The sequence below is a fragment of the Mugil cephalus genome, chromosome 9, assembly GCF_022458985.1.
Source record: "Mugil cephalus isolate CIBA_MC_2020 chromosome 9, CIBA_Mcephalus_1.1, whole genome shotgun sequence".
Taxonomy (NCBI): domain Eukaryota; kingdom Metazoa; phylum Chordata; class Actinopteri; order Mugiliformes; family Mugilidae; genus Mugil; species Mugil cephalus.
In genome coordinates, this window is record NC_061778.1 from 3,564,634 (window position 1) to 3,591,648 (window position 27,015).

A 27,015-nucleotide genomic window follows, 5' to 3' on the forward strand; every position below is an offset into this window, starting at 1 on the left:
TAGCACTTGGGTAAAAACTTTATTAACAAAACAGAAGAAGGCAAAGCACAGCTCAAGCTCACAGCAGCCTACGTTCCCCCTCTGTCCACCACTAAAAGTGCCACAAGAAAAATTATATTAATAATAATAATAACATCCATCAGTGTTACAGTTAAATATTAAAATAACACAGCCACTCGGATATACTGCATCATATATATAGATTTATATATATATATATTTACTCTAGAGACCTTTTGCAACATTAACAGCATCTATGGAATGAGGGCAGCCTCAGTCATGCTCATTCTCTTGTACTGCAGCGCCATCTAGCGTCCGCTCAGCACAGTTACAGCAGTAGTAGTACAATCAGAAACAGCCTGGGACAGGGTGAAGGGGGGCAGAGGGTGAAATGAAAAAGGCGCGGGAACAAAACAGCCACTTTAGTACCGTTCACAGTCTCCAACGGAAAACCTGCAACACATTAAAACAACCTGCACCGTGTGAGCTCGTAAGACCGAGGGATGGAGGGGCGGGAGATGACGAGGCCAAGGGGTCAGAGTTTAGTAGTTTAAAAAAAAAAAAGAAAGGGGGAATACCACCAATTTTAGGAAGTCTTTCTAGGTTACATTCTACACAAGCTCGTATATCTTTTCATTTGTAGCTCTTGGAACGACCGGGTGCATGTTTAAAGGTTTCGACGCTGCTATTCACAATCGTGCATGCTTAACATCACAGCTCCTCGTTTTGCAGACTGAGCTGCTGTTCATTGTTTCATAAATGAATTGATTTCCATGCACTCTGCTTTTAGTTTCAGTCAGGTTTCATTCCTACCGGGGGGGGATTGTGGTTTTAAGGGCGCAAACGTGTCATTTAAAATGGATGGAATTCCCATTAAAGGGGTTAAAGTAAGTACAGTTTAGGCACAGTTAGTACTAATGCTAAAATCACAGGTTTATTGTGTGGGCGCCACCAGCAGCACATCCAGCTGGGGACAGAATTTCAGCAGTTTTTTTTTTTTTTTTTTTAATATATATATATCTGGGAACAGTTAAGTTTCACTTTCTACTTTTCTTTACATTCTGTAACAAACAGCAGGAAACTTTCATTTATTACAGTGACGCTCATCATCTCTATGTGTTAGACCAGTTATGTGTATTTTTTTTTTTTTTTTTTAATTTCCAATAGACGGAGAGGAGGTGCTGCCCCCTTGAGGTGGGAGGAAGGTGACAGGTCGAAGATGTTGCTGGTCCCCGGGTCAGACATGTGTGGCTGGATGAGGTTGCCTAGGCAACCACCCACTGCAGGATGCTGGTGTCTTTCCCGCCAGTGGAGATGAGGTTGCTGTCATCGTGCAGGAAGGCAACGTTGGTCACGTGACTGCTGTGGCCACCGTACTCGTGACTCGGAGCCTGCGCGGAGGAAGGCAGTGGAAAAAAAAGCTAATTAATTAGTTAGAAGTTGACTGAGTTACTGTATATGTATATTAAAACTGAATCAACTAAAAACACGTTCTTCCGAGAGATGTCACCACTCTGAACTCTCGCATGCAATAATCAACATAATATAGGATGTGCAATAATAGACTTCTACATTGATGCTGCTATTATGTCTCTTTTCTTAAAAAAAAAAAAAATTGTATATTTTCAATATTTTTTATTATTAGTAGTTTAACTTTAGCTTTTAAATCTTTGTAAATAAAACCTTCTTTGCACTATTATGTAAAATCTTTGTGTTTTTTGTGCACTGAAAGGGAGAAGTTATCCAATCGCACACTGTATAATGACAATAAAGGGTATTCTACTCTAAAATAATTTTATTTATAGAGGGTACACATTGATGTCACTGCCTTAATGGCAAAAACATAGTGAAATGTATCAATAAATACAGTGAGACCGGAGAAAATGTGGATTATCAGATCAAATTAAGGACAATTTGGACTCAACAACAATTTGGAAAAGTGGATTAGTCTCAGTTTCAGTTAATTTAAGATGAAAGTGAGATTCATCACAAGTGAGCTGCATGATGCACAAGAACAAAAGAATTAATTAACAAAAAACAGAACAATACAAAGTATATTCAAATAATAAAAAACTATGGCATAAATACATTAAACTGTCTATGGAGGTAAACATGACTGTAAGAGTAATCTGTCAGATTATGTGGCAAAATCTGTGTAATTCATGTGTTTCCTTCCTTCCCTAACACATGCATCAGCTAATGAATCTTCACAGAATAAAATAAATCGATGTATAAGCTGATCTGGTTTGAGCCGCCACATACATGTTTAAATGTTCAGTTTCATCCCGAGCTTGTTTAAAACATGCTGGAACTATTTGCAGCTTCTGAGTTGTTGTTTTTTGTGTGTGTGTGTGTGTGTGTGCTAATGGGAGCCAGTTCGTCTGAATGGACAATTAAGTTTACAACTCCACTTAAATGCTTTGGGCTGAAAAGTTGTAAAAACCATAAGTGTAACAGGCTAGACTTGTTTGTAAGCACGAAATAAACACCTGGTAGAAATTGTGAGCGTTATAGGTCTGGTAATGTGATACTAAACACTGTGTGGCTGAGTATTTTGTTATTTCTGCTGAGCTTTCATTGGCTTTCACCGCGTTCATTATCACTTAACGACGAACGTCAGCTGGAGACGGGCCGTGTGGCTGCTCGGATCTCAAGTGTTAAAAAACAATGTGCGCGTGTGTGTGAAACAGCAAATTTGAAAAAGGTGCAAAAAAAATGTGCATACAAACACGCAAATGGTTAAGTGAGTGAGCAGGACTCACCCTTGGTTGAGAACAGGGGAAGGAGAACAAGTGCACTTTGCCAAAGTCATCAGCAGAGGCCAGCAGGGACCCGTCATGTGACCTGCACACGGCGTTGATGTCTGTGCCGTCTGCTCCATCTGGCCAAATTCCTGAGAGGGACAAAAAAGGGTGAGAAAGACGGCGGGGGAGCTAGCGATGGACAGGCACACATTGATATTCACTTCATGTTCTGGTGGCGGCTGCAGTGAAACATAAAATACTGAGCGCTGGTTTGAAGGAAAGTCACTCTGGACACTTGTTCAAAATCCAACAGGATAAAACTGTCACTCAACAGAAGCATCAACAAAAAGAAGAAACCTGATTCAGCAGGATTTACAACAGAATATAAGAATATATGTCTAAAGATCTGTGCATTGTGTCTTAGGTCAATTCAGAAAACTTTATTTATCCCCTGTGGGCAATTCAGTTTACAGCTCTCAGCACGATAAAACATCAGAAACAGTCATCCATTAGACACACAACTCTAACACTCAGCTCAATCGCCAGTGATCCGTTTACTAATGGTTTCCCAGAAGAGATCTTGTACATGTGCAAATAAGCAAAATAAATATTTAAACAAGGACTAAGTAAGATAGAGAAAATAATAAAAAAAATGAAGCGACAAGCGCAACCCACTCTTTAAAACTGGTTTTCATCGGCCTGATAACTGATGGAGAGTTTGTGTAGCGTTTTATCTTCCTCAGGGGTGCGTAAAAGCGCCGTCCTGAGGTCATTAACACAAATCCACTGGACATAAGGGGGAGGGGCCTCTGTGGTTCATCCCACAGATACTTGATCCGTTTGGGATCTAGTGAATCTGGAGGCCAGGTGGGTGCTACAAGTCTAAGTAACATCCATATGAATGAAGGCCAGGCATTGTTATAAGATCGTGGAGGTTAGCTACTTCTCCTGTCGGTGGTTTTAATGTTTTGGCTGATGAGTTTCTTATTACTCCTGGGTATATTTTCTCCACCTACCGAAGGTGTTGAAGCTCAGAGTGCAGGTGGAAGAGGCCCACTCCAGGTTGCGCACTGTGTCCATGTTGGTCACATGTTTTCCATTAGACGCCTCCCCTGAAAACAAATAATAATAAAAAAAAAGAATGAATACTTACAGTGCATCTATAACACATCTAAAGGTTACACTACACATTATATCTGAGCAGACAAAACGAGGAGATGACCTACAGAACAAGATCTCGTAGTCTCCTGAGTTGGTCATAAGGTACTGGCTGTCTTTGGACCAGTCCAGGTGGGTAACGAAGCTGGAGTGGCCCTGAGGAAGAGGGAGAACACAGAGCACATTTATGTTTAAAGCTTTATTGTGTTTAAAACTCTCTAGGAAAGTCAGATTCCCTTGTTATTGATCTTATTTTGGAGGGAATCTTCTCCTTTAATACATTAAATTTGAGTGTAAAGCTCTAAAAACACCTAAAAACTACAGCAGTTGCTTTAATAGTTCTATTTTTTTAGTGAGATGAAGATAAACTAACAGTGCATTTGCCCACGCGGCTGTACTTTCGTCCGCTCTCCGTCACAGCGTAGATGTAAACAAAGTTGTCGTGGGAAGCGACAGCCAGGAAGTTGCCATCTGCACGAACAACGAGAGCGAGAGTCAAGAGAAATGACGACAGCTCTGCAAATATAGTGGCAGTGTGTCTGCAGCTGAACAGCTGATGTTTTACCTGGAGAGTACTTGACGTTGGAGATGATCTCGTTGCCGTCTGTGTGCATAGAAACAAGATCCCGAGTGTCGGTGTCCAGCACCAACCACCTGCAACACACACAGGACAGGCGTCAGGGGAGAATGACCACTAGGGGGCACAGTTGATGTCTCCGAGTGGCTACTAATAGTACAAACACAGAGGATGTGAAGTGTAACTGTGGGAACAATATGTCTGAGAGGCCGACCTTCCAGTCATGGTGCCCACAGCCACAACAGCCCCGCTGGGATGGAACCCTGCAGACCTGCCTGGATCCTGGAGCACAGCACAGGGAATACCACGTTTATATATATATATTTTTTATTATTTAATTACGTTCTAGTGCTCTTGTTATTAATGTTTCCTCCTCATCCCTCCTCACCTCGATGGTCTTGCTCCAGAGGGGCTGATGGGAGTGGGTGTCCCACAGGTGAACCTGTTTGTCCTGGGAGCAGGTCACAAACTGCTCCATGGAGGGATGGACGTCCAGACCCCACAGCTCATCTGTGTGACCCTGGGACAAATGAACAAATTAACCAATTAACCTTTTAATCCCAGCCTCCCTCCGTGCCTCCTCTGTGAAAATGATATACCAAGGCTGTATGAATACAAACGTGTCAGAATGAAGATACTGTATATGTTACTGTGTCAGAGAAAATTCATCTGGAACACAGTAGAAAATAGAAATTTCTATTCTTGCCTAAAAATAATATTTATAGTAAAAACCACCCCTGATATGTGGGTAAGCAGTCAAGTTCAAACATTAATTAGTGATTTAAAATCTGATGAGTAAAAGTAGACGGTAAATAGGTGAACCTGAACAATTTTAGAGATGTTTTAGCCCATTTATGTGAAGGCGGATCCACCAATTGTGCCTTTTTGTCACATTTTGGCACCAACAAACACAAATACAACTGTCAATTTTAATTATCTGACACGTCTATCGACCAATCAGAGTCAAGGGACAATGAGAAGAGATGTTCAAATTTACTGTAGAAAACACTAATGACGATCCAGAGTGAAATAAACACAAAGATCATATATTGTCAGAAGACTGGGGATGGTATCATTGATGGGGTGGGGGCACCTGGTCTGGTCTAGGTGGGTGCTACATGTCTAAGTAACATCCACATGAATGAATGTCAGGTCCAAAAGTTGCCCAGCAGAACACTGACTTGTTACAAGATGGTTTAAATGCCATTTGTTTCTCCTGTCAGTGGTCATAATGTTAGGGCTGACAAATACTATCTAGAAATGTGCGTTTTTTGTGTGTGTGTGTGTGTGTGTGTGTGTGCGTGTGTGTGTGTGCGTGCGTACCTGTACGATAGGAGTTAATGTATCAGGGAAGGCGGCTCTGATGATGGCGTTCTTGGTGGTTCCCACAAACAGTTCTCCTGGTTTACCTTCAGCCAGAGCTCGAACGGGACCGAACGAATCACCAACCTGAACACACACAAACACACAGACACAAACAAGGTCAAAGGAAGTGTTTATATATGGATTCAGAAAAGTTTATTTTTTTCCCAGGGGCCAATTAAGAAGCTGCAAATACATCGCTTGCAAATGATAACCGACGTCTTCATCGTGACGTCTCTCTTTCTGTTCACTTCAGCGCTCTCACCTCCATCTCAGCCTTCTTCCTGTAGTCGTGGTCCCACAGCACCACCTTGCGGTCTTTCCCTCCTCCTGACACCATGGTGCCGTCTTTCAGGACGCAAACAGAGAAGATGCCGCCTTCGTGGGCCCCCGACACCACCTGACTGATGCGGTTACCACCTGGAAGAACACGGGAAAAATGAAACTACATGTGGTTGTGTTTATCCAGGTATGCCATTGCCTTTTTATGACAATATTTTCATGCTTCTCTTAATTTATTCAATTTAAAACAGGGTGACTAGTAGATTCTACCTTTAGCCCAGATGTAAAGGTTTCCACTGGAGTCTCCGGTGATGGCGTCTCCATTCTCAGCAAATGCCACACACAACACGTACTTTGGTTTCTCGTGTTTCTAGAGAAAAAAAATAAATAACTTCATCCGTCTCTTCCTCAACAGTATATTTTAGTGACGCTGTGTACCGCCTGTGCTGTACGGATCTTTGAGGGCTCTACCTCGAACAGGCCCTGCCTCTTGGTGAGCGTGTTTCCCTCCATGGTCCAGAAGTTGAGGTGAGATTTCCCACAGGTGACGATCAGGTTGGTGTCCATGGGGTGGAACACGGCGGCGAACACAGAGTCATTAGAGCACTGCAGGGACAGGATTTTTGAGAACTTCAAAAACTTGCTTGTTTAATATATAAAGTCCTGCATGGTGCGGCACAGCATGGCTCCACCCCCTCTCACTGACTTCATTAAATATAGATCAGCAACTAACTCAAACCAAGGCACTAACCCCTCTGTTAACAGTTTTTGTGAGGTGCCATTTAGAAGAACCCCTCTTGGACAAAATAACCAGTCATTTAATTATTGCAACATATGGAATAATCCACCTCCATCTATAGAAGGTTATACGTGTACTAGTAATGTGGAATAAGGCCATGTGTAATAATAGTTTTTGGGTTCTTTTCTTTTCGTGTCTTGGTCACTAATTAATGAATACTCCGGAGTCACTTTTGGTTCTCCTTGTATTTGTTTGTCCTACTAAAATCGTTAGTGTATTTATTGCTAGGTCCATTTTTTTTGTTCTTCCCAGGATATTTTCTACATTTTCTTCTATGTAATTTTTTTTTCTCATGTGTTTTTCTCATGTGTTTTTATGAACAACAACCTGCCTTGGGGACAACAGATGGAAATCAGCCTCTCGGCCACAATCTGGCATATTTATGTTATTTATGACGTTCATTGATATGCTCTGTCCTTAATTTAAATATAGAATAATAGGAAAAGAAGAAAAAAAAAGTCCTCTGAGGAACATGGGAACCTAACTTGACTGGGTCAAGAGTCACTGTACCTTGACATCAGCTAGTTGTTTCTCCTTCTGCCAGTTCCAGACTGACAAGATGTGATCGTTGGCGTCGTCCACAGCGCAAAGGAAGGTGCCGCCATTCTGACATAAGTAAATGGGAGTTTTTTTGTGAAGCAGATGTGAACTTAAAACAGAGTTTAACGGGAGGAGGTGCCACTCACCGACTTGGAGAAAGACACGCAGGTGACGGCCCGGTCGAACACTCCCATCCCAATCACATGGAGCGTGTTGAGGCTCACGGAGTCCCAGACTCGAACGTGAGGAGCGAGCAGCTGAGCGGACACAGACGAAACAGATGCGTTAAACTGATTTCATGACTACAAACACAAATCTCTTTACTCTTTGTGGACATAATTCAACTAAAGCCCTATTCACACAGGACTGGTTTTACCTGGGGGATCCTGTTTGCACATTTGCACGGGACAAACAAATTCAGTTTTAATCTAATTTACATTACGTTGCTATAGCTCTGCTACTTTCCATCTCACTCAACTGTGCGTCAGAGACGGGTTTAACTACTTTGCAAATTGTAATGGATGATAAAAATGCATTTTTGATATGATTTATCCCAGGGAAGAAATTACCAGTCAGTATTTAAATCAGCTCCACGTCTACAGATGAACACATGTTAGTTCAGCGACATCTAAACTTTGCGTTCTAATATATTCTTAAGTGACAAGAGGCAGAAAAAAGCTGCAAATCAAACAAAAGTCCCCAAAAAAGTAAAAACTCGCTCCTAAATCACAAAGATGCGGATTCGCACTGGATTAGTTTTATCAGAGGAGCTCTGTGTTATGAGAATTATGGAAGGTAATTTGCTTTACTTTACAAATCCAGACATGGACAAGTTGCATGAGATTAAGATCACAGACGTCCTCCATAATTATTACAGGTCCCAGGATAAAACTAGTCCTGTGTGAATGGGGCTTAATAAAATAAAATAAATACAATACAATATAATAAAATATGTTTATATATCTGAGATATAATGAGTAAACTGGGGAAAACAAACCGTAGGAGGATGTAAGTGGGATTTTCACATTACCTTTCCATCTTTAGAGTTCCCAGCCACTTGCCCAGTTGCTATGGTAACCATGTCAGGATGCACAGTCAGACTAAAAAGATTAAAAAAAAAAATACATATATATGAAGTAATATATGAATTATTACTTCACGGTTATTTCTTCTGGCCTTTTTAACTGTATCAGATTGAAATACAGTGAAAGTAAATGCAATTGGAGAAATAATTTATTCCTATTTCCTTGACAAAAAAAAAGGTCTTCTTGGTCTCTGACTTTCAATAAGAGAAACTTTACTGAATTAATGTTTTATATATTTCCAAACCGAATACGACTGCGTGGGAGAGCAGAGCATGATTGTTTCCCTGCAGAGATGAGGAGCTTTCCCAGCATGCCCCGGGAGGTTCATTGTTTACATCCCAGTAGTTCCAGGAGCAGAGCTCATTCAGGATGTCTATCCCTGCTCATTAACTAAACCACAAATTTCATGAATCATAAACACAGAAGCGATAAGACGGGAGTTTGAAATGCTTGTCATTTGTCCCTAACTAAGAGAAGAGGCAGAAAATGAATTTAAGTAGAATCTAATCTCTCTCTACACCCTCCTAATCTCTTTAGAGTTAACATGAGTTCAACATATTTTAGTAAAGGGATAAATGGAGGCAGAAGACGTTATCTTTCAGTCAGCAATTCACTCATTCAGTGATATAGAAGATCGTCTCAACAGATTTTACACAGAGCGCCACACTAGCTTAGACCTGTCAATCTAAGCTTCCTGTACACAGTAGGCCCCGCCCCCATCGCAATTAGCCAAGAGCCTATTCAGCTAACAGTGCAGCTCGCTCCCAAGCCAACTACCGAGGCCAAAATAGATCACTTTGTATTATGTTCTTTATATACTCACTACAGGCCAAACATTTGGAAGCAATATCTATAACTTCGCATCAACATAAACATTAATATATAAAGCGTAACTTATCAGAAGACATTTTTACTATAGTTATCAGCTATTTGAGTATTTCTTTCTTCATAGTTTCCTCCTCTGGCTTCAACAACATCATGATATAAGACAAGAGGCATTCGCTCCACAAGAGATATTTGTACGGAGGCTCTCAAAAGACAAAGAGTTAATAATGAATAATGCACTTTTTTTCACTTTTGCACTGAAGTTGTGACTCTTGCAAATCTTCTCGACCCTAAAACTAAGCCCTTCTTCTTTTCTTCTGTTGATATTTATTCAGTAATGTTCTGGTAACATTCATGTAAAGGTAAATTAAGGAAAATGGTTCATATCAATAAAAACAAAGTCTGATCATGCAGTAAATACATCCCAAAATACATAGAACTTGAATGCAAAATGATGATAATGTATATTTATAAATAACACTAGGCTGAGTTTAATATAGAACACATATAGTAGGGAGGGGGTCCCTACTTAATCCTTCATCAGTCTGAGGGTCCCTGGACTGAAAAACGTTGAAGAACCAGACTAAATGTGAGAGGACATTCTTTGCAGGTCATTGCACAGCACAGCCTTGTTAAATATGAAAAAGTTCTCTCCTCTCACCATTTGACGTCATCGTTGTGGCCCAGGTAGTGTCTCTGCTGCTGCTCCTCTGTGTTGTACAGAACCACCACCGACGCGTTGAAGTAGACGATCTCACCCGTAGGCAGCAGGTACAGGTTGGAGCGACAGTCTCGGCCGCGGTAGCCGTACCTGGTCCAGGCTTAAGTTAGGGAAGAAGCTGGATTTAATATTATAAGAGCCAGGATCTTCTGCTTTTACAGTTTCTAGATTATCAGTGAAATTAACATCTCATGCATTCATCCGCTGTCCTGCTTCATTAGTTTGTTCGTAGTCGCCCCCTCTCAGTTTCAAGGATACACCCACTGCAGTTTGAGCTTGTGGTCCGGTAGCGCCACCTTCTGGTCAAGGCTGTAGCTCTCCTTCTGCTGGTCGGGGATGTGCATGGTGACGGGACGGCCCCGGAGGAACATCCTCACGTAGGCGTCCTCTGATGATCACAGCAAGAGGGAAAAGAAAGAAAAAAAAAAGATTATTGTAAAGAAAAGAAGAGAGAAACAAAAGTCAAGAGTTGACACTACACATGTGGCCTTTTAATAAGAGACAGTGCTGTAGTTCTTCTAGTCTTCAGTATTTCTAACAAGTTCTTTAATCATTCAAATAGAGTTTCATATTTATAATGAGAAATATTATTTGAAAATGAAATGATAAACATCCCTCCTGAGTATTTGAGGACCTAATGAAGGCTAATTGCGTTTCACACATCAGAGACTGTTCATCCTCTTTAGAGCAAATTAAAATGTCGAAATAGTTGGAGGGTACGGCATAATAATTAATTCAGTCATTAGACACAATACAAACAACTGAAAAGCAAATAAGACGGCTGTACCTGCATTGAAGGTGCATTCTTTGGATTTGCTGAAACAGAGGAAAGAAAAGATGAAATGAAACCTGCAGCTTAAAACGTGGATCAGGCTCTGACCTCCGCTCATGTATGACGGAAGAAGCAGCGACGCCTCAGTTAAGTGCTTCAAACAATAAAGGCAGAATGTATAATGCAAGGATTTTCCAAAGCTCTCCAGACATTGTTGCTGTCCATTACGTTGTTCCGGTCTAAATGATTTATTCTCTGCTCCACAGGCCCTCATTACTCAGTTTGACTGGACAGCAGAGATGTCCACGGAGGAGCTGCAGAGCTCAAAGGCTCTGAGTCAGCAGAAACACAAAGGCACAAAGGCTGTGCATCATAAAAACAGCATTTAACCTCCTGAGGATGGAGGACTATCCAACATAACCATCATTTACACACTTCAAATAAAAACTACTTTGACTTCTAATTATTATTATTAGTATTATGAGTATTTGCACATAGAGCTCAGAGCTGAGGCTGGTTCTGGAAAGATTACATCTGGAGCACATGGAACTCGTGAGAGCTTATAATAACACAACAACAACAACAGCAACAGCAGCAGCAGCAGCTGTGTCCTGTCTCCATGAGAGTGGGAAAGAAGCAGGAAAATGATGTGGCTGATATTTAACACTCCTGCTTTTTACTAGTAACTTTCCTCAAGATGGAAACAGAAACATCAAACAATTTTAAACAGTGCACGAGATTCTTTTCAGATTCACAGAAATGAATTCACTTCCTCTTTGAATACACACTCATCCCTCGTGTTTTACGAAGCCAGTAGCTGGTTAACGTTAACATTTACATAATCCGGGTATTGTTAGGTGTAGTTATTTGTTTAGGCTGTATAGAAAAAGGTAGAGTAGTGTTTCATTTACATTTTATTTCTAAAGGTTTTTCTTATTCCACAGGAATATTAACAACAGCTGGGGGAAGCAGGACACTGACAGTCTGGTTTAATTAAGATAATAATAATTCTTAGCAAACAAGTGCAAAGACTTCTCTTTCTTTCAAGTTTTACGGCTTTATTATTTCTATTGATGTCATTCTGACATAGTGAATACACATTTTTCCCCCTGGCAATAGTATAATAAAAAAATAACATTTCTTTGTGTCCAGGTTTCTGTATTGTCCACTAACAAAGTTCAGATTTTCTTTGATGAACAGAGAAGACGAACAAAAGCTCTTTCATGCGGCCGTGGACGCAGGTTAATAAAGAGAAGTCGCTCTTTATTAAGTAAACAGACGTTTCTTCTTGTGTCCACACACATGTGGAGACAGTATCTGTTCACCGCGAGCAAACACGGAGCTCAGCATCACAGGCAGCGCCGCAGAATCCCACATGACACGCAGACAAAAAAAAAACATTAATAATTTAAAGTTGGGTGACTAAATTTAAAATGACAGCCACAGAGTCAGCCACTTTGCCAAAAGCCTTGATTAGAGCCGTCAGTCAGAACCGGCCGCTGCCCCGCTGAGTCGACGTGTTCCTGAATCAGCCGCCTGTCAACCAATCAGAAATGCCCTCCGAGCCTTTTACGCTGACCAGCTCAGCCCGACCCGTCAGGATGCTGTCGGCCAGTCGCCTTATCAGGCCGTCGAAGCGCTGCCTCAGCCGACAGGTGGATATCACCGTGGCAACAGCAGTTACAGTGAGGCCTGATAAGATGAAGGCTTTTTCCTTCTTGCTCAGCAACACAAGAGACACAAGAGCGCAATTTGACTTTCCCTGAGTATTTCTGTGGAAAGCACAAGTGGAGGAAGGATGGAGACAAAACATCATCATCATCATCATCTTCATGAGCGTCTGTAGGAAACACACTTTACTCTGGCTGTGGGTTTAATCCACAGCTACACAGATATCTGCTATGAGGAAACTACAAATAATGTCTTATTTTTGTGAGAAACACTGAACTGTAAATATAACGTCTTTCTGCTCAGAGCATCTTTAAACACCGGGATCAACTTTGTGTATCTGCCTGTTGTGATATTTGTTTAACTGGGAGTTAACTGCCTCACAACACGAACACATCTCTGAGTTAGTGAAGCATGCAGCTACAGCGTCTTAGATTGTGTCTAATTATGTTTGAGCTGCATGTTTTATTTGTAATTTGTAAGTTATTACTTAATCTCTTATTCATTTTGTTTCTCATTTAGAATAATTGTTGGTTTTGTTTTGTATGAATTTGTTGTTCTCCAAGTGTATTTATAACCTGAGGAAGAACAGTCGCTGCTGAGGCTGTGACTAACGGGGATCCGAAATAAATAAATAAAAAACCATAATCAGTTAAAGAAATTGGATCAGAGCGTCCGTGTGTGCGTTTGAAGCGTCTGAAGATTAAAAGAGCGACTGCAGAGCAAACAGACATCTGATCTGAGGACCTGTGCGCTGTCTGCTGGCTCTCTGGAGAGCTGGAGGCCACCGGGCAGGGTGTCGGCTCTTTAATGTCGCCACATAAAGGCCCTCTTGTCTCTTAAACTGTGTCTGTGTGTGTCTGTCTGTGTGTGTGTGTTTGTGTCTGTGGTTTGCCAGGAAGATGAGGTGTGGCCTGGTTCTGGCCAATGGCAGAACAAGATTGATCCAGAACCAGTAATTAGTGCACGGCATTCTGGGTAACTGGCAGCCGGACAGGGTGAAATAACTCGGCGAGTAAAACCCATGCGGCGGCAGACCCAGTCACCGGGTTTCCAGGGGGAGAGGGAACGCACAAACAGATCCCTCATTAACATGCAGTACTGAGTGTGTTGTTGGCATTTTCTGGCTGCCTGCGCTCAGACAATACAAAGAGCTCTTGTAAGAATTAGATGAGATTAATGAGCAACAAATATCCTAAAAGGTCCTTCTGCAAAATCATCCATTGTGTCAGCAAAGTGCCATCAAGAGCCTGGGATTCCTCAGAGAGAGCTTACTTATATTATATGCTCTGACATTTGATTAAACCACTTCAATAAATGTGGATATAACGTTACAGGTGATCAGAACAACCTTCAAACAGCAGACAGGTGCAGTAACTGAGCAGAATCCCTCCTCATACTGAAATATTTAATATGACTTGGCTAACAGTTACAGCCACAGTGAAAGAGCCAGTGAGGAGATGGATGTTGAGGTTTGACTAATGGGTTGCAGGCCCCTGAACTGTGGAAAGCCTTCAACTGTTTATCCATCTGCTGGTCCATTACGCCTGAAGCACTGCGGCTAATGGACACACACGTATCTGATTTTCTTCACAATACACTCAACTTTCATGAAGAAAACAAAATGCACCAAGGAAAAACCGCGGCGGGCTAATCGCCTCTGAAACCACTGTGGCGTGCGGACAGAAAAACAGAGAGAGTGAAAGTGGATTTAACTGATAAAAGAAAAGATGTCAGTCTTTTCATTGTTAATTATTCTTGTTAACTTTTCAAATGCATTGTTGACTCCACAACGGTAATAAAAGAAGATTTGACTTCCTTTCAACAGAAACAAAAGGAAATAGAGTGAACATGATAGAAATCTTTTCCTTATTCCCTGTACAGAAACATATTCACAGCTTTGTTAAATTTAAAGGGTTGTTACACTAACTTGACTTTAGATTTTCTGAATATTATTACATGAAGGCACAGACATGTTGAACGGGTTAATTATTGAGCTGCAGAATTCTTGTCAACCATCTGATCTGTGGTCAGTGCGTTCGCTGCATGTTGAGCAGGAGGTCTGATCAATGTTATCAGTGGTTTTGCAAGCGGAGCTGAATCAGTAATCGTTACATTTCATCCCGCAGCAAACACAGTCTCCGGTCTGCGGCCACAAAGTGTCGTAAAAACACCTACATTTTGCATGGACTCTGTATTTGCAGCTGCTCATTGGATAGAAGTCCTTTGTAAGATCTGGACGAGGTCGAGGAAGGAAGATGCACCATCAAATGCAAATAGCAGTCAGAGGAGAACATGTGTTTGTGTGTCCTTGTGTCCTGTCGGCTGCCAGAATCTGTCAGCTCTAACAGAATAATCAGTTATCTGACAGATGCGCAGAGCGCAGCGTGACTGGTCTTCTGTCACTTCACATCCCCTCATCCCGGCCTCTCTGTGTGTGTGTGTGTTTCATAACCAGACACAAATGTCTGCGACGCGTTGGTTCGTTTCTGTCGTCAGAAACTCAAAGAGAAAAGAAACACTTAAAAAGACACAATGTTCCGCTCAACGTATGATAGGTCGACTCGGAAAAAAGTCATTTAGAAAAGTTAGATTTCAGGTTTTGAGAAGGCGCAGTAAAAGTGGATGGTAATTCTTCACCTCTGAGCGAAATTAAAAGCAACTCCCGTTTTATTTTTCGTCTAAACCACATAATTAAAAGTTGGAACACGTCCAAAATAACATATTTCAGCATGTTTGTGTCTCCTCGGAGCTGCTATCTGATCCCTGGTCCCCTAACACAGCTGGATCTTGTTTCTGTTTTATTCATGTCACTATGCGGCTGCCCCTCCCCACATCCCTGCAGACAGACACACACACACACACACACACGGCATCAGACGTTTGTTTGCGTGACAACGGTTTCAGAAAAACCGCTGCACTTCCTCACGCTATCCTGAACCAGACACAACTGAATCAAACTTCATTGTGCAATCAATAATCTATTAAAACGTTAAAACAGTTGAGGCGCTAACAGGGCGTGACACGAAAAAACACTTTCAGATTAACTTTAAATTCAACCCTCTGATCAGAGATTAAAGCTACACACCTCCCTTCATTACAAAACCATCATTTCTGTGCAATGAATCAATAGGAACTCCACCAACAGAAACTCTCTGCAAGTCACTGACTATTTGTTGTAAAGCAGATATTTACCTGGACGATCTCTTCATGTCTGCAGTGTTTCCGTTAGAGGAAAAGTGAACGGTGGTGAACAGTAGTGAGCAGTGGTGAACAGTGGTGAGCAGTCGGAGCGGTTTCTGTCCTGTCCTACAGCTACAGCAACACACCGACTTCCTCCTTCACTCAGCAAACTTTTAGCTCAGCCTGAAGCCCCTGGCAGCCAATCAGAGCCCACTTCCTGGGCATGCAGGCACGCCCCCCCTCCCTACCCCTTTTACCCGGTAAACACACCTCCTTCATACTAAGAACCGGCGGAAATATGACCCACCAGCAGAAAGACAGGAGAGAGAGGGGAGAGGGGGAGGAGAGGATTGGAGTTAAGGTAAGAGAAGTGGAGAGTGCAAGAGAGGAAAGGAAAGGAAAGGAAAGGAAAGGAAAGGAAAGGAAAGGAAAGGAAAGGAAAGGAAAGGAAAGGAAAGGAAAGGATGATGCAAGAAAGAAAGGAAATAAAAGTAACAGAGCAGAAATGTAAAGGGGATAAAATAATAGTACAGGAAATAAAAAGCAAACTCTAAAAGATGAAATACCAATGAATGGAAAGACAGATTCAGGAGACAGATACTGTAATGTGTAAAAAAACAAACAAAAAACTAAAGATAAGTAGATGGTCAGAAAAACAAAAAGAATGAAATATATGTTTGTGTTTTTAATAAGGAAACTTTAATAACGAACGTCCTCTGTGCTCGTTCACTTGATCCGGACACGTGGATACTTCAGTGTCCATCAGACTCACAGCAGCTCGTTAGCTGTGGAACCTAATTCATGGTGACGTGTAGAGGTGACTGTGGAAGTTTAACAACTACACGTGATGATGGTTTAACATGGTGCGGTGCAGAATCGCTGTGGGCTGTTTTCAGTAGCTTCAGTTTCCAAAAGCGTCCGTGCATTTCTCTGCCTTCGTGTCCGAGTCAGATGAGTCACGACAAACTGACTCTGTTCTCTATAAGTTTTAATTTGATTTAAGGCTTAAATTAGTATAAATCAAAAAGCACTCTTCTTCTTTCCTCTAACAAACTCAGAATATGTTCAAACTGACTGTAGCTGTGTCTGGTAACGGACAGAGGACAAACAGAACAGCTCATTAGAACAATCAGAGCGACACACTGAACTCCTACACAACACAAACTGGAGCTCGTTAGGCAGTTTGTTTTCATGGCAACATGGAGAGAGTTCAGCTTCTTTGTTTGTTGTTTTTGTGGGGTTTTTTTGTAGATCACCGAGTTACAGGAAATATCCCAGGTACCAGAGAATGGTCAAAGTGGTATTTGTGTGCGTGTGATACTTTTGTATAGATTGATTTGAAAAATGTATTTAGTTTTAAACATTAAGACCTGAATTTAGTCTTTTTATACACACATAAAGGACTGTGGTTTGACTTTCACTATTGTAAATGTCTTCTATTTTATTGGTAATAACTTATCTTTAATAATAAAGTGATTTATAAAGCGCCTTATCCAGGACGGGACTGTTACCTTTTGCCACCTGTGGAGCTGCTGGAGGAGGTGGTTCGACTCCGACTCTCCGCTGCCATCTCCCTCCTGACCAGAGTGAGGCGCTCTGTGGACATACTCTTCCTAAAGTAGAGGAGAGGAGTCTTATCAGAGTAAAATCACCGATCAGTACGTAAGCAAAAGTAAAACCAGCATTACTAATCGGCCCCTTTAACCTTCAGTGTAAATGCACTAAAATGGAAACAGTTGTGTGGAAGATCTGTTCTTGCCAGAGTTTCACTGTATGATACCTCTTAATGGACTGCAGCACCTCTTTCTTTGGAGATGAAGGGGAGGAGAGGAGGCGTTTCTGTTGAACGTAGCCATTGCTCAGAGGTCTGGAGGGGAGAGCCTGCAGGAGCTGACGCACTGAAAGGTGAGAAACCACAGCAACATGTTTCAGACACATGAAGACTGATGAGAAAGCTGAACAGCCTCCTTCATCCTCCTTCCTCCAGGTGCTTCGCTGACCTTTGGTAGGTGGCGCTGAGGCTGTGGAGGCCAGAGACCTCCTTCCAGCATGGGCGCCCCCTGGCTGCGTCCCCTGGCTCTGCTCCTCGCAGTAGCCGAGCCGGCGCAGGGCGTCAGCCAGAGCAGACTTCAGCAGCTGGATCTCGTCCTCCTGCAGCTGCAGCCTCTGCTCCAGGTGGGAAACCCGGTCCTCCATGTCCATGTTACTGCTGGCCGACACCGTGTCATCTGGACCGGAGGAGGACAGAGAGCTTCAGGTTAGATCTCAGCTTTAAATGAATCCTAAAGCTCACGATGGAAACATGATGAGTGGTGACATTACTTCAGAAGAGTAACTTAATACTCAAAAATATATCACATCCTTAATAGATGACAGAATAAAAAGATGTTTGATTGATATGAAGGTCTAGTCTAGTCGAAGCATTTAGCAATGCTGACAGCTATAAAATATGGAGTCAAGTTAACTGTAAATGTGAGAGACAGATGTTTATGAAGTGATCCATATGCGTGAATCAAAAATAATAATCGTACTGAGATGAATGTTTGGACACTTGAACATTTGGATCCATTTACTTTGACGTAAACACAAACAGCTGCTTTTAGTGCGTGTTATGGATATCTGCTGCTTTGTGAATGAGCGGTTTTGAGTTTCTCAGGGGGGATAACAGCATAAAAGACTCTCGGCTTGTTTAAATAATTTAGTTCCAGTGTATGAGCCCAAGAGAAAAAAAGGAAAGTAGAAATAGAACGATCAGCCCAGTGAAATCAGACAGACTATGGAATATGGAATTTTGCGTGTGAGCTGGAACTGCAGTTTGTGGGTGATTTACTTGGACTGATTGGGTAAATGACAGTGTGTGCAAACGGCCGTATGCAAATGAGGGTTTTGTGTGCGCCACTGGTGTTTGTATGGTCATTTATTGGATACATCTGATCTGTTTGGATATTTACCAAATAAAAAAAGAATGTTTTTCATGGGGCAAAGTTTAGTTGCAAAATGAGGATGCTGATCCACAATAGTTCAGAACACAGACAAAAGAGGAAATTTACAACGTGTCTCCACTTCCTCCCATTGACCACACTGACACTAGTATCCCAGGGTTCAGTAGGGCTGTCATGCCTTCCACTTTTTCTACAGTCTGGGGTTCAGATCATTGACTGTTTATACTGTGAACAAACCCATCGTGACATCACATATTAGATTCTGAACCTCGAAAATGAAGCCCGAAGTGGGTGGAGCCCGTGGTCGCCATGTTGGATGAGCTTTACTCTGCCTGCACTCAGATATTCCAAATATGGACATGGGGGGGTCGTGTCGGATGTTGAGATCCGCCCACCCAACTCTCCCCTTACCTGTCACTCAAAGCAGGAACGCTCTTAATTATGCAGAATTTTAAATGAATGACTTAGAAAAAACTGTCAATAGTGAAATAAACTAATAAAACCAAGGTTGTTTTTCTGTACCAGGCTGTAAACATGTTTAATAATGCTGTAAAGTTGGTCTTTTTAACATGGATGTCTAAGGGCATTTGTCCCTTTTGGAGCCTCTAGTGGCCACTCGATGAACTGCAGTTTTTGCACTATGAGCTTCATTGCTCAGACCTGGAGGTTATCGCTTGATTCAGATTCAGAGGCATCTGGCGTTCGATTGCATGAGAAAACATTTATTTAATTTTAATAAACTCTAAGCTGCAACAACTGAACAACACTGTGTGTATTATGTTTAAAACTTCAGCGTATAATGAATTGTGCTCTGCTGCCTTTATTCCTCTCATATTGGACTCTTTCCAGTCCAATCGTTCACCATCCTCCCACCAACCACGGTGACCTCATCAGAGGCTGACCAGATTATCAGGCGGGCAAACTGCCCAGTGAAGATTATTTATCCGCGGCCTACATCAACAGATTACAACTGATAAAGTCAGAAACTATTTTTTATTTTTTTTCCCTGCTGGACAGAACATCTCAAACTCTGACACGACACAAACTGTCCCTGCTCTGTCCTCATAACCACAAATACACATTTACATCAAGAGTGGGTTAGAGGTTTCATCCAATTACAAATGCTGAGACAAAAGGTGGACGATATCTCCTTTCTGAAAAATATGATTCCTGTATATTTTATATATATAAGCTCCATTATAGATCTGATACTACACAGACTGTAACTCAAGCTGGGAGTCGATATCAGCTATATCGGGTAATATCAAGAGTCGGAGTTGGGATGGAGATTCCTCATTATTCAACGTGAAAGTCTTATTTTTCGTGTTTAGACTCATCAATTAACTCTTTATTTAATGGCATCTGATGCAATGGTGAGGTGGGAATCGTGTTATTATGAGGTTAATCCATTCAGCATTTGAAAAACATTTGAAAAACACTGAATCTGAATCTGCTCCCAATACCAGCCACCAATACCTGCAGCTACTAAATAGACTTAGACTTGAAAATCCATTTTTCCGTACTTTACTACACTTAAAACCATTCAGAAGAGACTAGATGCTAAAAAAAAAAAAGCTGCATAACCTCAAATAACCTAAAAATAAACAAAGGCAACAACTCATTCGACTCATGGGATGGTGAATTTCCTTCCTTTTCCTTGTTATTTTTAAGCCCCTGCTCTTTGTGTGCATCAACTTAAAACTTAACAAAAAAGGGGGATTTGACAGGTCAGCGCGAGTCAGTTCGACACTCTCAGCAGCGTAAGCTGAGCCGGGGACACAGGGGGTACTGTTACCGTTACCGGATCATATCTCACAGTCAAATGAGACAGGAAGGGGTCACAGGGAAATAAAGCTTCAGATTTACATGCAAACATCAAGCTTGGGGGACATTTGCATGACAGAGCTGTCCAATGAACCGGCAGCAATATGAGTTTCAGAGGGGGATTATTGAACCACCTTTTATTTATTAAAAAAAAAAAAAAAAGCTACAGCTTTCTAAAACCATGACATCACTGATCATGTGATCTAAACGTCCTGATGCAGAATCAATGCATCAGTTTAAATAAAAACAAAATGCATCTAGTAATGACAGAGAGGTATCCTTTGCTTGTTTTACATTATTACAGGGAGCGGGTACAAATAAAACTGAGAGAGTGAGCAAAAAGGAACAGTTATTAACCGAGAGGACAGACTGTAGGTGGGAGGAGAGCGAAAGGAACAGAGAAAGGATGAAGAGGCGGGAGCACAGCGAGAGGAATGACTAACTTTTAACTGATGACTGCAATCATTGTATTTATCTAAGCTGCAGAGACGGATATGCAAACTTAAGTGAGCGTGCAAACACAGAGGAATGTGTCTCAACTCATTGGTTACACTATAAAACATACACATCTCCTCGATTACAAAGCACTTGTTCAACTGCACTGTGAGACCACTCGAAGGGTTTTAGAGTCACTAACTAAAGATATGCATGTATTTACCTTTGATTTGACAGGTGCATGACAAATAAATGGAGTCAGCGGAGAAAAGGCAGAGTTGTTCCTCAAACCAGAGGGTTTTAACACATCTCTGCCATCCAGCTGCCGTGCTATGCTAACTTTAACATGCATAGAAATGAATAGATAAGATTTAATTAAAGATTAATCTGTTATTTATCCGCCTGCAGCGACAGGCAGAGTGAAGGATAGTGCACACACAAGATAAAAAATTAAACATTACATAAATACAACTGAATAAGTCACACTTATTCTCAGTGTGCAAGGCTGTGAGCCACAAAACCAACGTGCACCACTCCTGTGTTTTAATGTGAGGTGACGTCTGTGTCTTAATTTTCATTTATAACGTTCACAGCTTCAGCTTTTAGTGAGAGGACGCTTGAATAATGAACGTTAACACAGACCAGAACATAAACAAAACAAAATAAAACATGATGACGTTAACATTTTCCATATTTTGTCGTTTTAACATGCTAAAACTTACCCGTATCACTCTGTTTTGTTACAGACTAAGGAAAAACAAAAGGACACAGTGAGAGAAAAGGGGAAAGAGAAAGAGTGATCAAAGATGGAGGGATCAGCAGGGTTCACCTTCACCTCCTCTGCTGTCAGGACACCTGTTTAAAAGCTCTGCAGCGCCAACTGCTTTTCAGTTTGCCCTTGAGTTATCCCCACCCACACACACACACACACACACACACACACACACACACACACACACGGAGTAACAGTGGTTACACCTCAGTGGCATTTCATTACTCTCCTAATAAACCAGAGACCACGTCTACTTGATATTCAGCAGGAGACACACACACACACAGTTTATATTACAGCTCAGACAGACATCACCGCAAAGCGTTACTTAAAAAGCAGCTGATGTGACGCTGACACAGACACATGGCTGATATCAGGAAGTGGAAGAAAAACCGGTGAGTGTGGAGGCCAAAGAAAGAAGGGATGGATGGAGACATGGGAGACACAAAGGAGGAGTCAGAAGCGAGGGAGTAAAAAAAGAAAAAAAAAAGATGGAGGAGAAGAGAGGTGGAAAGATGTGGATGATGAAACGCAGAGGTTGTGTACCTGCGTGTATTTGTGGGCTTGTGTGTGTGTGAGCTGGACAGTGGGAGGTTTTTATCGCAGGGCAGTAAGAAAAGTGAAGGCTGCTGAAATATTCATGCTGCGGTGAAGTGATGGTGAAGGTGGAGCTCGTCTCGCCTACCTGCCATTGTGCCACGCTGAGGGCCTGGTCACTCCTCCTGTCAATCAACCAGCCAGTCAGTCAGTGAGTCCACAGCGCTAACACCCAGTCAGTCAGTCAGGCCGTCCACTCGCTCTCACTATTCCTTCCCCTAAAGGCTTTCTGGACTTGACTCCCTCCCCTCCCCGTCTGTGGCCGGTGCTGGATCACCCTCTCTCACTCACACACACACAAATCATCAACCACTCCCTCCTCCGCCTCCACTTCCTCCTCTCTTCCTCGCTTGCCAGACCACTCCCTCTTCCTCCTTCCATCCCTCCCCATCTTCTCATCCCTCCTCTTTTGCTCCTTCTTCCCTTGCATCCCTCCTCCTCCTCCTGTCTCATTAGCTATAGGCACAGAGAGCAGAGTCAGAGTGGGCGGGGCTTGGCTTACGGCCACGTATACACACACACACTCTGCATCAGCATCTGTACAGCCAGGCACCACCAGGAAGAGATGCTGCAGAGCCAAACTACCCCGGGATCAATGACACACACTCACAGAAAGACTACTGCATACACATAAAATGACACGAGGCAGGGTTGCTCTGTATCATCCCTCTTCCCTCAAACTAATCATAAATGTTCCATTTCTCTTGTTTTGCAAAGACTGTATTTGTTTTTCCGTCTCATGCCTTTTAATTTAATTGTTTTTCTTCCTCAAGTGCTAGCTCCAACTGTTGATTTAATTACCAATGGAACATCTGGCTAGTTGAACAATGGTTGGAGATTAGCCATTTGGCTAACAGTGGCACATTTACTGTGATGTTAATCAGCGTGCATTGTCCCTGACAGAATAAAAAGGGGATAGCCTGCTGCTGTAAATGTTCACAGTCGGGTATTAATCCACAGATGATTCCCTAAATGTAGTATTTACTCAAGTGTAAAATCTGCTCAAATCAAATGACTGAACTGGCTGAAATCAGAGTAGAGATGAAAATCTGAAAATCTGACATGAGAAAGACACAGAGGGACTGAACACACAGAGACACCGACAAACTCTGCTGGTTTTAACATTCTACCAAACCTTTGATGAACATTTGACGCTGACACACTTCCTTTCAGCTCACTCCACTGCAATCTTTTCTTTTCTTTTCTTTTCTTTTCTTTCATCGACGCTAAACAAAGATAAATCACAGCTGTGCAGCAGCCTTGACTGACAGGTCTTGTTGCTGTGCCACTCCACACACTGCTTCAGTCCTCACTCGTCTCAATCTTCAGCTGAAGGAACAGACTGTACTCGACTCCGCTCGGATGCCACTCTGCAGGTTTCAGGGCGTCTCATTGAAATGTGACTACGGTCCAAGTGTGATCACTTACGTGACTTATGTTTAAAAACGCTGCTCTTGCAAAGACAAATCACAACATTAGGGATGTAGATAAGAAAATGGTTCATTGACAACTATTCAAATGCAAATTCTCTTCTGGATGTGAGCATCATTCAGAATTAGTCTCCATGGCCTCCTGGTGTAAAAAACTAAACCTTTTCAAACCTCCTGCAGACACCAGTGACGACAAGTCTGAAGGGAGTGCACTGAAGTTTAATCTGTGACCGGTGATGAGTTAAATGTGTGAGCTGCTTCTAAATGTACAAACGTACTGCAAAGATAAATAATGTTTCTAACACTGCTAGGAGTATATGAAACACTACAACCATGACACAATTGGTGCAGTATTGTTTAAAATGCTTTAAACAAAGCAGCCTGGAGTCCCAGTGTGTGGAGTTTACCTTAGATAAATCCGCGAAGCCTGCCAACACAGAGAAAAGCTTATGCGCCTCATTATATTGTCTCGCACGAAAAAGAACAAAGAACATCTGGACGCAGCGAAGCACAATAAAACTATAAAAACTATAAACGGAGAAAGCGAACGGGTTTTGGCTCGATACGAGAGCAGAAGGCACAGGAGAGCAGGTCTGAACCAACCTGCAGGATCTCTGGTTACAGCGAGACGACAGATGGCAGACGAAGACAGACAGACAGACAGAGCTAAAGAAAGGGAGAGAAGGGAGGTGGATGGAAGGACACAAACAAAGCAAGAAGAAACTCACTTGATTTTTCTTCAAAAAACAGGGTGAGACTATCTAGTTCCTGTTTTCAGCATCAATTTGACCACTTCACACTCTTAAAACGCCATTATTGTTACAAGTAATGTTATAATTCAACATACATACTGTTGATCTGAGCTGGATGCACTTTGGAGTGTACGAATGATTTCTCTCATCTTCCAGAAGAACCTTTACGGCTTTGTTCCTGTAAGACCTGATCCACTATGGCTAAAAACACAGCTTCACTGCTGCATCCCTGCTTCTTGTCACGCAGTTACAGCTCGTACACGAGGCTTAAAATAGTAAACGAGCCAATTTCACAGCTTTAAGGTGTTTAAATCAGCCGTGTTTGGTTGGATGTGAAGCCGGCGGCGCGGTGGGCAAACTGTGACAGGGCAGGGAGGGGTTAAAGTGAGAACGGAGACCGAGTTCAGTCTCAAACGATAAGATGCTGAATCCTTCACAGCAGCAGCAGCAGCAGCAGCAGCGTGACCTCTGACCTCTGACCCCCCTCAGCATCAATACAGTTTCTGGAAATGCCACATACAGCCTATTTTCCTACACTCATCTGAAGAGTTTTACCGAGATGTTTTGTCCTCTGAACACAAATTCTTCCAGTTCTGAGTTAAAATGAAACTCCTTCTACATGAGCGTAAAAACCAGCGTAAATGTGAAGCGTGAGGTGGAAGTACTGTTTTAATGCAAGGCCTTAAATTAAGCTAAGATTAATTAACTTGGCATGAAATAAAAAAAATAAAAAATCACTTTTAATTAAATTACTTGAAGGCCAGACAAAAAGCCAGACATCATCCCCTTGAAAAAAAAAATAAATAAATAAAACGGCCAAGCTGAGCAGCTGAAGCCTCACTGCAGGACCAGCTGTCACTCAACAAGCCAACACATGACATTTTTTTTACCTTAGATTTTAATTTCACTTCTATAAACCACCTGAGCCATGCAGCTTTGCCTTTCCATCAGTTTAAATGAAATCATTTTGACTTTGTACCAACGCATTCAGAAACATCTTGGATAAAATAGATCACAGCTCCGCTCAGACACCCGTGACCCCTCACCGTCTCTCCACCTGCCGCTCAATATGGCTGTCTGTGAAGTACTGCAGGGACAGCATGTCAATCCACACACACACACACACACACACACACACAAACACGTACTCCTCTCAGATAACAACATCAGCTTACATGCATTAAACTGACTGTATTAACATGCACATCGCCCCTGGCTGCGATAACGTGTGATAACAGCTGGAGAGGCATCAGTCACAATCCTCCATTGTCACCACAGATATGATCTGGCATGGCAGCAGCATAAGTGTATTTGCATTACATTTGTTAAGCAGGATGTGGCAGATATAGGCACACGGCGACGCAGCAGGGGGGAAGAGGAGGAGGAAACTAAATGGCCATCAGAGGTCATCATTCAAATTCCATTTCATGTTTCAAAGGCGAGTGAAATGTGTTTTGCAGCCGTGGAACAGAGGGCAATTCAGAAGTAAAGTACACTTGGTGCAATAACACCTGCTGATGAATTTAAAAAATGCAAATATCAGCCTGAACCCTAAAGTGTATGTATATATATATATATATATATACATATATATATACAGAAGGCAACAGAAAACACATTTCTACTCCACATCATCATCATGTTAGGTGATGAATGAAGGAAAAACCGTCCAAATAAATGAAGGATATGAAGAAATATATTTAATGTAACGCAATACTATGAGGATTAAACAAATTAAACCACATATCAAAGCGATATTGGGGTGGTGTAATGACACTTATTATTTTTCATTAGCAAAATACCATATTACCCTGCATTTTCTGTCTTGTTTTGGTGACATTTCGAAACATGTTGCTCCAAAATAAGGGCTAACCCTCTGTATTTTTATTTCCCAGACATGTCTTTCTCCTGCTGTGTGTGATCAAGTGGTGGAGGAGGGTCTCACCGTTGTTGCAGTACTGTAGCAGCAGGTTGGTGCTGTCACACAGGCTCCCACACGAAGCTATCCTCTCCGACATCCTTCCCTCTTTTCTTATTCCTTCCCTCTCTCCAACTCTTCCTCCTCTCGCTCGGGTCCTTTGTCCTCCTTTCACCCCTCTCCGTCTCTTCTTCACGCCGTCGCCCCTGCCTGTCTCCCCCACATTCATAAACATGCAAACACACACACACACACACACATGCGCACACACCTTTACCTGCCTCCTTCTTCTACTCCCTCTCCAGCCTCACTCGCCGTCAGCGTCAAGCGCTCGCACTGCACTGAGCTGCGCTTCCTCTTTTGGCTTTCAAAGTAAGATCACCCCACAAACGAAACACCCACCTGGTATTTAAAAAATGTTATTTTATTGATTATGCTAGTCACGATTTTCATTTTCTCCTCACAATTTTATTATTTTTACTTTAATAATCATTTTTACACTTAAATAGGAAATATACCAGTCTTCCTCATTCATCACCTCCGAGTCCATTCCTTTTTTTAATAAGAAGTATAGCCTAAACGTTTAACCTAAAACCTCGCATTGTGGCCAACTCTTTCTATTAAAGCAT

At 42.0% G+C, this 27,015-nt stretch overlaps 1 protein-coding gene across 4 annotated transcripts; it reads right to left on the reverse strand.

Annotated features, from left to right (window-relative positions):
• On the reverse strand, positions 1–26,700 carry eml2 (EMAP like 2). 4 transcript variants are annotated; one of them, XM_047594406.1, is made up of 23 exons: positions 26,414–26,521; positions 21,640–21,664; positions 17,717–17,944; positions 17,497–17,614; positions 17,228–17,329; positions 10,881–10,909; positions 10,352–10,481; positions 10,034–10,183; positions 8,493–8,562; positions 7,609–7,719; positions 7,433–7,528; positions 6,595–6,729; positions 6,394–6,493; positions 6,107–6,261; positions 5,803–5,928; positions 4,868–4,999; positions 4,694–4,761; positions 4,468–4,556; positions 4,276–4,373; positions 3,971–4,058; positions 3,761–3,856; positions 2,763–2,893; positions 1–1,391 (listed from the first exon to the last, which is right to left on the reverse strand). In XM_047594406.1, exons 3-23 carry the CDS (start codon positions 17,916–17,918, stop codon positions 1,266–1,268), a joined length of 2,352 nt encoding a protein of 783 aa, XP_047450362.1. In that variant the 5' UTR covers positions 17,919–17,944; positions 21,640–21,664; positions 26,414–26,521; the 3' UTR covers positions 1–1,265. The 4 variants fall into 4 exon arrangements, with proteins under 4 accessions (XP_047450362.1, XP_047450360.1, XP_047450361.1 ...); XM_047594404.1 differs by lacking the exon at positions 21,640–21,664 and having other exon boundaries at positions 26,414–26,700; XM_047594405.1 differs by lacking the exons at positions 21,640–21,664; positions 26,414–26,521 and adding an exon at positions 22,375–22,530.
• Positions 26,701–27,015: the final 315 nt, after the last annotated feature.

Coding starts and splice junctions, on each gene's coding strand:
- eml2 (XM_047594404.1), bottom strand. CDS start 26,621: ATGTTTATGAATGTGGGGGAGACAGGCAGGGGCGACGGCGTGAAGAAG. Junction 17,330..17,496: donor GTGCTGCAGTCCATTAAGAG/GTATCATACAGT, acceptor CCTCTACTTTAG/GAAGAGTATGTCCACAGAGC. Junction 4,762..4,867: donor TCTGGAGCAAGACCATCGAG/GTGAGGAGGGAT, acceptor GCTGTGCTCCAG/GATCCAGGCAGGTCTGCAGG.